At 42.7% G+C, this 9727-nt stretch overlaps 1 protein-coding gene across 1 annotated transcript; it reads right to left on the bottom strand.

Moving 5' to 3' along the window:
* Positions 1-4387: 4387 nt before the first annotated feature.
* Positions 4388-9655, bottom strand: ARL16 (ADP ribosylation factor like GTPase 16). The gene is made up of 5 exons (XM_036753416.1): positions 9564-9655; positions 9312-9370; positions 6518-6631; positions 5248-5363; positions 4388-5136 (listed from the first exon to the last, which is right to left on the bottom strand). The coding sequence occupies exons 1-5, from the start codon at positions 9622-9624 to the stop codon at positions 4965-4967; spliced, it is 522 nt and encodes a 173-aa protein (XP_036609311.1). The 5' UTR covers positions 9625-9655; the 3' UTR covers positions 4388-4964.
* Positions 9656-9727: the final 72 nt, after the last annotated feature.

Raw genomic sequence — 9727 nt, 5'->3', positions numbered from 1 at the left:
TCTGCCCCTATTCCTGCTTCCTCCATAGGCTTTGATAAAGAATAGTTGCAATGAAGCACCTGATCAAATCAGGACAGACCATGAAACAGGAAAACTTTGCTTACTGAACTCTCAGACTGCTTAACTTTTCATTTACCTTAATGCTTAGCTTGAAGGGAGGGACCCTATACCTGATGTTTCTCTAGTATTTACTTTTTTCTCTGGGACTGTGTTCTAGAGTTGGAAACTTCCTGGAAACAACTTTGCTGCTTCTGTTATCCACGAGGGTTCCTTGTTCTTCATGATTCCATTTGGGATTTTCTTGGCAAAGTTACTGAAATTGTTTGTCATTTCCTTCTCCAGCTCACTTTACAGATGAAGAAATGGAGGCAAAAAAGGATTAAGTCACTTGCCCCATTATCTGAAGCCACATTTGAACTCAAGAAGTTGAGTCTTCCTGAATCCAGGCCCGCCCCCGTCCGCATGCCACCTAGCTGCCCTATGAGAGTTTCTACAAAGCCCCTATCGACAAACCTGAGAGCCAGATTTCAATGTTAGTATGCAAGGCATGTGATTGAGTAATCGTTTTGTGAAGGCAAACTAGATCATCTTTTGCCTCAATTCTTACCTAGCCTTTATTTACTGACTGGGAGTGGCCTCAGACAAATTGAGACCCGGGAAAGACCTTAGCTTAAAAAGGCTAAGTTCTCCCACTGCCTCCAGGGCCATTGCCATTTGTCTTGACCTATGTCTTTACCACTGGACCCCAGTGACTCTGGTGGAGACTGTGAGGCTGATGACTTTGCACATCCCTGCCTCACTTATATCCAATTCACTTGCAAATCAAGACATCACTCTCCCGAAGTCATTGGTCCTCTTCTAGAAGGAAAGATGAATAACAACAAACAGGGAACGTGCATTATGATTAGTATTACCCAACAGTGTCATACCATGATCCTTTCAGCCTGGACTCTTCCTGATTGGATGTACAGCAAAACTTATTGTTCCAGTGGGGTGACTCTGCAATGTAAGTCTCTACCACCTTGTAAGAAATGCCAGGACATATGTCCTGGTATCATTTATCATTTGCCATTTAATAAAGATTATCTTCAGTAGAATAGACTTATGGAAATGGTGCCAAGGCAAAGTCCTTGTGCCAATTGTTTCTGATCAAACTGAAGCAGAAATAGATCTGAGGAATGCCTCAAATCCTTACATTGCCCAAGGAGTCTTACCCTTCCAACAGATGGTAGGAAAAATTCAGAGAAAATTACCAGACTCAGGTCCATAAGATTTTATGTAACAAAAGGATTATGCTTCTAGACTAAGAGGTTTCCAGGAAAGATCAAGTCACAGCAAAGACATGAGGGATGTATAACCTTGAAAGTAGTTTAGCACAGTGCTTGGCACACAGCAGGTGTATAAATGTTCATTTATGTACTTTTGTTGATAGTTAAGATGAGAAGATTAGGTGGAAAGAAGGGATGAGGAAGTGGCAGAAATGTTAAAGTGCTTCAAATATTTTTAAGTGTTGTTTTGTAGGAAAGGGTGCAAGTATCTTATGGAGCTCCAGAAAGCAGTCCCAGGACCAGAGGGTGAAAGTTCTAATGAGTTCAACTTAAGGAAGTACTAGTACTTACCTGTTAACTTAAGAGCTGTCCAACAATTAAATGGACTGCCTCATGAGATTAGAAATTCTTTAACATTGAACACATAGGCAGATTTTTTGTACAGGGAGGAAAAGAAGCACTTGTGATTTCTATGAGCTATTCCAATTTTAAGAATCACAGATTTTAAGTCTTCCACAAAAGAGGACGTTTGTAGAGGTGGCATGCTGTAGTAGAAGGAGTAATGGAGTTGGAGTCAGTGCATTCAGATACTGACTGATAAGCTATGAACCTGGGATAAATCATTTAACATTTCCGAACTTCAGTTTACCTCATATACAAAAGGGGGACAATAATATAGGGCTATCGTTCAAATTTTTAAAATAGTGTCAAGCATCTTATCTGTGCAAATCACTTGCTGCGTTAGGGATACTATAACAACACTCCCCACCCTCAAGGAGCTTGCATGTACCCAGATATGTATAGCACTTAGTAAACCTTAAAGCATATTATGAATATGAATTATTAAAAGTTTTATTATAGGGGGCAGAGCCAAGATGGTGGCAGGAAAGCAGGGACTTACTTAAGCTCTCCCCCAAATTCCTCCAAACATCTGTAAAAAAATGGCTCTGAACAAATTCGAGAGCTGCAGAACCCACAAAATAGCAGAGGGAAACAGGTCTCCAGCCTGGGAGAGCCTGGATGGTCACTGGGAAGGGTCTATCATACGGTGCTGGAAGCAGAGTGCAGCCTGGCGTGGGCCACGCCAGGACAGACGAGACCTGGAGTCAGCCGGCTGGGAAAAGGCCTTAGGGCTATGAATCACTGAGCTGTGGCAGTTACCAGACTTCACAACCCACAAACACCAAAGAGCAGGTTAGTGGGAAACTGCAGGATTGAGTTCAGAATGGTCTGGCCACCAGCCCCGGGAGTGGCGGAGGTGGTACAGCGGTGGTGGTGGCAGCAGCAAGAAGCTCCTGAGGTTGCTTCCAAAGCTCCAGCGTCGACTGCTTCCCAAGTCCTTGGAATCTTGCAGCGGATCAGAGCAGGAGTGCAAGGGGCGCTTTGTGGGCACAAAGGCAGTTTCTCTTGTTGTGCCCTGCTTGGATCTGGATTGTGGTCCTGGTTGGCAGTTCTTGGGGGAGAAGGAGCACTTCTGTGACCCTGTGGTGGAGTAGAAGTAGCCCTGAAAACAGCAGTGCTTGGACCCTAAAGCTTGGAACAAAGTACTCTCTACTCTACAAGCAGTCATACCCTGACAAAAACCTCAAGGGTCAAGTAGTTGGCTGGGAACATGAACAGGCAGTGAAAATGAACTCAGACTCAAATTCAAACTCTAGATTCCTTTTTTGGTGACAAAGAAGATCAAAACATACAGCCAGAAGAAGTCAACAAAGTCAAAGAGCCTACATCAAAAGCCTCCAAGAAAAATACGAATTGGGCTCAGGCCATGGAAGAGCTCAAACAGGATTTGGAAAAGCAAGTAAGAGAAGTAGAGGAAAAACTGGGAAGAGAAATGAGTTTCCAGGTCAAGGAGAAAATACAGAAAGAAACAATTTGAATATTGTGGAAACACAATCAGGATAACACAAGATCTTGCAGCTTCTACATTAAGGGATCAAAGGGCTTGGAATATAATATTCCGAAGGTCAAAGGAGCTAGGATTAAAAACAAGAATCACTTACCCAGCAAAATTGAGTATAATGCTCCAAGGCAAAATATGGATTTTCAATAAAATAGAGGACTTTCAAGCTTTCTCAGTAAAAAGACGAGAGCTGAATAGAAAATTTGACTTTCAAATACAAGAATCAAGAGAAGCATGAAAAGGTAAACAAGAAAGGGACTTACTAAAGTTGAACTTTTTTTTTACATTCCTACATGGAAAGATGATGTGTATATTACACACACACCTTTCTCAGTATTAGGGTAGTTGAAGGGAATATACACATATATAGATAGAGGGTACAGGGTGAGTTGAATATGAAGGGATGATATCTAAAAAATAAAATAAAATTAAGGGATGAGAAAGGAATATATTGAGAGAGGGAGAAAGGGAGAAATAGAATGGGGTAAATTATCTTGCATAAAAGTGGCAAGAAAAAACAGTTCTGTTAGAAGGGAAGAGGGGGCAGGTGAGAGGGAATGAGTGAATCTTGCTCTCATCAGATTGGACTTGAGGAGGGAATAACACACACTCAATTGGGTATCTTATCCCATAGGAAAATAGGGGGAAGGGGATAAAAGAGGGGGGATGATAGAAGGGAGGGTAGATAGGGAGAGGAGGTAATCAAAAGCAAACACCTTTGAAAAGGGACAAGGTCAAGGGAGAAAACTAAATAAAGGTGGACAGGATAGGATGGAGGGAATCATAGTTAGCCTTTCACAACATGATCATGCATTGTGGAAGTGTTTTACATAATGATACATGTGTGACCTATGTTGAATTGCTTGATTTCCTAGGGAGGGTGGGTGGGAAGAGGGGAGAGAATTTGGAACTCAAAATTTTTAAAAGCAGATGCTCAAAAAAAAAAGGTGTTTTGCAGCTGGGAAACAAGATATATAGGGAATGGGGCATAGAAATCTATCCTGCCCTACAAGAAAGTAAGGGGAAATGGGATGGGAAGGGAGGGCTGACTAGGGAATGAGGCAATCAGAATATATGCCATCTTGGAGTGGGGGGAGGGTAGGAATGGGGAGAAAATTTGTAACTCAAAACCTCATGGAAATCAGTGTTGAAAACTAAAATATTAAATAAAATAAAATGATATAAAGTTTAAAAAAAAAGTTTTATTATACAGTGATTCTCAATCATGAAGTGCTAAATAAATATACATGCTTCATTTTAAAATCTAGGCTTTATTCCCATAAGATTTATACCACTTGCTTGATGGAAGACCCATCACATATACCTCTGGCATTTGGATAGAAAAGTAGAACCCTGATAATTATCAATAAGACAAGTCCAGGTTCATATACTGATTGGGCTTCTGGGGTGGGCCGGGGGTAGGTGGGGATGAGGGTTATCAGGGTCAGAGGGAGGCGAGCAAACTACACAGGAGAAATCAAAGGCCAAGAAGTAGTGCCATCTTCCAAAGGCGGCATCAGGAATACTAAATGACTTTTCCAAGGGGTAACCCAGCTGTTCCTTCTCAGTGCTGTGGTCAGCCTCTTCAGTTTGCAGTTCAGTTACTAAAGGTTTTCAAGACCTGTAAACAGCCTCCATTTGCCTGCTAACTCAGTCAGTTAAGCTCGGGCCACCCTCATCATCTTCTGGTGGCTCAGCCTGGGCCTTTCTGCCCTGAGGACAAAGCCCTACAGTCCATACCTTCTCTGTCCTGTCTCGAAAAGGAATGTCACCTATATTTCTTCATCCTTCAATCAGCTGTTGGCTTTGTGGGTGTCTTGGAGCCAGCGCAGGACAGCTGCCAGACCAGTGCCATCCCGGGCACTGATTTCTGCTGTAGTGATGCACTGTGTGGCACAAGCAATGATATCTGGGAGTCTGATTAGGGACTTCATCTCCTCTAGGGTCATGTAACAGGGCATATCACTGTAGCCAAAACAAACAAAATCAAACACCTGAGAATAATGCATCTGATGGACAACACCGACCCTACCGCACACTTTCTCAAACCTTCTCTCTTCACCCAAACATCCTTACATCTTATTGAAGAGGATCAGGACAGATGCATCAGCTAGTTGTTCTGCAGAAAGGAGGCCCAGGAGCTGACTACAGGATAAGGAAAGCTGGGTGGGGTCAGAAGCATCAATCATGAACTAGGGAAGACAGAGAACCTGTTAGTGTCAAGAATACCCAAGTACAGAGGACCATGGGTCCTCTGCCAATCCTGGAGAAACAGATGAGGGCTTGGAATAATTCAAGGCAGAAAGTTATGATTCAAAGAAAAGGTCAAGGGTCCCAGAAGCTTCTTTGCTTTGAAGAACTCTCTGGGTTTCAAGGAAAGGCTCCTTGAGTTTACATCACAGATAGTACTTCTTCAAGCTGGCTTCATTCTGTGACGTGAACACCAAACATACACATGCATAGATGGCTGAACAAAGCAGTGATAAAGGTTTGGTGATGTTTTCCATCAGGAGTTTTTAACCTTTTTTGTGTGTAATGGAACACTAAGTGAGGTTGGTAAGCCTATGGACCCCTTCTCAGAATAATGTTCTTAAACACACAACATAAAATACATAGGATTACAACAGAAAGAAATTATATAAAATATTTTAAAAACCCCTACAAAACCAAGCTTACAGACTCCAGGTTAACAGAGACAAATATTCTACTCTGGTCACAATACTCTTTTTTTTTCTTTTCTAAAAGAAAAAGTTCTGACCTATGATTTCATTTGTGTGGAGCAATCTTAAGTACATAAACTCCTTTTACTATAAAGATGTGCAACTCATCTGTAACTTACAGAGTTGCTTGGGGTACAGAGAGGTATGGTCTGGGGACTCCTGGAGATTCCCAAGAACCTTTCAGGGGATCCTTGAGGTAAAAAATACTAAGACATTTTAATAAACAAAAGTTCTTTGGTGTGTTTTGTGTGTGTGGTGGGGGAGGGGTGTTCTTCAATAATTTTTAAGAGTGTAAAAGGACCCCGAGACTAAAAAGTTTGAGAGCTGCTATCTTAGGAGCAGGACCACCTAAGTCTTCCTTTTCTTTATGATATGCAGCCTCTCACTCTCTTGATACACTTATATAAAGACATACATACACACACAGACATAAATATATACACACATGGACAGATGGAGCTCTTAATCCTTTTGAGACATTAAAAAAATCCTATTTTCTAGAAGAAGAAAAATTTAACATAGACTTTGTATCCTAAACAAGAGTCACCAAAGTATCTAAATTCCACTCCACACAGAACTGAGGATGAAACCAGAATGAGGACACATATCCCTAAAGTCTGACCCACCAGGACACAGCGGCAATCTCCATAGTAACTGGACCAGATGGGGCCCATGCATCCCCCTAGCTCCCGGATACTCATCTTTTTCTGGGCCACGATATCAGTGAGATCAGTACCCACCTGTGGAAGGAAAGAAAAACCCTTAATGCAAATGGAGGAGGGGGAGGTAAGCAAATGATTTTCAATTGCTTGACTCCATGTGACACTATGATGCAATCTAAACAGATAGGGTTCCTGTCCTCTGAAGGCTTCAGTCCCCTTTGCTAGCTCATCATCCTTATCATCCTCCTCTAACTGTAGGTGTCCCTAAGTCTCTGTTCTAGGTCCCCTACTTTTCTCTCTTTATACTCTCCCTCTCAGTGACCTCATCAGCTTGCCTGTGTTTAATTATCATCTCCATGAAGACAGAGGCAGCTAGAAGGTGTAACTGAGCGCTGCAGATAGAGGCAGGAAGACCTGAGTTTAAGTCTAGCTTTAGACACTTAATCAAATGAGACAATTTCTGTAAAGTGCCTGGCGCAACAGTACATGCTATGTGAATGTTGTTGTCGTCACTCCTAGATTTACAATCTGAAATTACAATTTCAATCCTCTTTGCCTCCCTGATCACCAATTGCCTATCCGACATTTCAAACTTGATGTCCCAGAGACACCTCAAACTCAGCATGTCCATCAGAACTCATTTTTTCCCAGCAAACCCAGCCCTCCTACAACCTTCTCTATGGGAAATACGGCACCATCACACTTTTGGCCTTTTAGGTTCATAAACGTGGTGTTACCCTCAACTCCTCACTCTTCCTCACACCCCAGAGCCAATTAATCACCAAATCTTGCCCTGACCCCCTTTTTTTACTTTCACATTTCTCACACCCAACTGCTTCTTTTTACTCACAGAGCTTATATCTCAGTTCGTGCCCTTATCACCTCTTGCCTAGATTACTGCAACAGCTTCTTAATTGGTATTCCTCCTCCAAGCCTCCTCCCCCTTTCAATCTATCCTCTGTACTGCTCTACAATGATTTTCCTTAAGTGCAGATCTGACCTTGTTATTCTCCTACTCAGTGGACTATAGCGGATCTCTGCTGCTTGCAGGATAAAATATATGGTCCTGTTTACCTTTTTATAACAATTATTTTATTTTTTCAATTAGCAAAAATCTATATTCTTTTCCACACCACCCCCATGGAAAAAAACAGAATATAAGCAAAATCTTTGCAACAAAACTTTGACTTCTGCAGTCAAGCAAAATAAATTCCCACATTGATCACATCCACAAAATAGATCTAATTTTATACCTTGAGTTCATTTCCCTCTCTGTTATAAGGTGGGTGGCTCACTTCATCATCCTTTTTCTGGAATCAAGGGTGGTCACTGAGCTGATTAGTTTACCTTTTAAAGTCCTTTACAATCCGCCCCTAATCTATCTTTCCAATCCCACTGGACATTACTCCCCTCCCACACTCTGCCAAGCAGCTAAACCACCCAATTTTCTGTTTCTCACACATACAACATTCTACCTTGGATCTCCTGCCTTTGCATGGGCTGGCCCCCATGACTAGAATATACTCCTTCCTCACCCCCATCTCATAGAATCCTTCCAACACTCAGGTCAAGTACCACTTCCTGTTGATGGTTTTTCAGTCGTGACACCATTTGGGGTTTTCCTGGAGGATAGTGGAGTGGTCTGCCATTTCCTTCTCCAGCTCCTTTTACAGATAAGGAAACTGAGGCAAATAGGGTTAAGTGACTTGCCCAGGGTCACACAGCTAGTAAATGTCTGAGACCAGATTTGAACTCAGGAAGAATATTCTTTCTGGATTTGCTCTTCCTAGGTGCCCTTTCAACATGAAGCCTTTCCTCATCTCTCAACTGCTCCTGTACACCTTCTCAAACTACCTAGTATCAAACTACTTATTTGTATTTATTCTGCACATGCATATATATACATACATATATATAAATGTATAGGTACAAGTATACATACATGTATGTATATGCAATACATATTCATAAACATATATGTATACATACACACATAGTACAGTTTGTAGATGTATACACGATACAAATTCATAAATGTATGCATACACATATACACATCATGAATATATACATATAGATGGATAGGTACATTTCTGGGCGTATACATAATACGCAAACCCATACATGTGTATAAGTACAAGTACACATGCATGTACACAATACATGTTCATTAACACATGCATATACACCTAACTGTATAGATACAGGTACAACAGGTGTATGTGCGCATAATATACATCCATAAACATATATATATATACAATCTGTATATATATAATACACAGCCATAAACATGTATATGCACATACACATATATATGCGTAAATAATGGCTGGATATCTATACAGCCTTGTCATGTCTCCTACTAGGTGAGCTTCTTGTTAACATTGTTTAATTCCTTGTCTTTTTCTTACCAGTCTAGCAAAGAGCCTGGTAAACAGTGGGTGCTTAATAAATGTGTACTGACTGGTAAATAATAGCTCCTTAATAAATCCTTGTCGATTGATGATTTCTAATAATAACATCGCGCATTTGGAAGTGCGCCAAGTACCTTACTCATGGATCCTCACAACCACCCTGGGAGGTACGTGCTGTCATTCTCATTTTAGAAATGATGAACCTGAGGCAGACAGGTTTTTTGGGTCACCCCGCTCATCAGTGTCTGAGGTCACATATGAACTCAGCTCTGTCCTCCTGGATCCAGGGCCAGCACTCTTTCCACAGTGCCAGGGCCCCTCCAGGCGGGCTGACCACCTACCGTGGGCTGGGTGGGGGGTGGGTCACCAAGGTCATTTTTCCCCTCCCGGGAGCTCAGCTGTGCGGGTCGGGTTAAGGAGGAATAGGAGGAGGCGGTGCTGGGAGGGGAGGGCGGCGAGGACGCCCCGAGGCCCTACGAGGCCCCCGGGCAGCTTGTCCAGCCCCGCTCCTGGGGGATCCGGGGCATCGCTCGAGCCCTGGGCTCGTCGTGGGCCCCTTCCCTCCCTCCGACCCGGCAGCTTGCTAAGGATATTTTGTAGCCGTTTCACCAGCAGAGTCTTCCCGACTCCACTGGCGCCCAGCAGGAGACACATCCCTAAACCGGACTTCTTCGGCCCACCCGCGTCGCCGTAGCGTCCAAATACCGTACACCCCCGCCCCTCTCCGCCCCGAACACTCATTGGACGGGCGTCTCTC

This window comes from Trichosurus vulpecula, chromosome 4, assembly GCF_011100635.1.
Source record: "Trichosurus vulpecula isolate mTriVul1 chromosome 4, mTriVul1.pri, whole genome shotgun sequence".
Classification (NCBI taxonomy): domain Eukaryota; kingdom Metazoa; phylum Chordata; class Mammalia; order Diprotodontia; family Phalangeridae; genus Trichosurus; species Trichosurus vulpecula.
Note: the sequence above shows the minus strand (reverse complement) of the source record. Positions and strands in the feature narration are given on the sequence as shown.

Coding starts and splice junctions, on each gene's coding strand:
- ARL16 (XM_036753416.1), bottom strand. CDS start 9,624: ATGTGTCTCCTGCTGGGCGCCAGTGGAGTCGGGAAGACTCTGCTGGTG. Junction 9,371..9,563: donor GCTGGTGAAACGGCTACAAA/ATATCCTTAGCA, acceptor CCCGACCCGCAC/AGCTGAGCTCCCGGGAGGGG. Junction 5,137..5,247: donor CTGATCCTCTTCAATAAGAT/GTAAGGATGTTT, acceptor TTTTGGCTACAG/TGATATGCCCTGTTACATGA.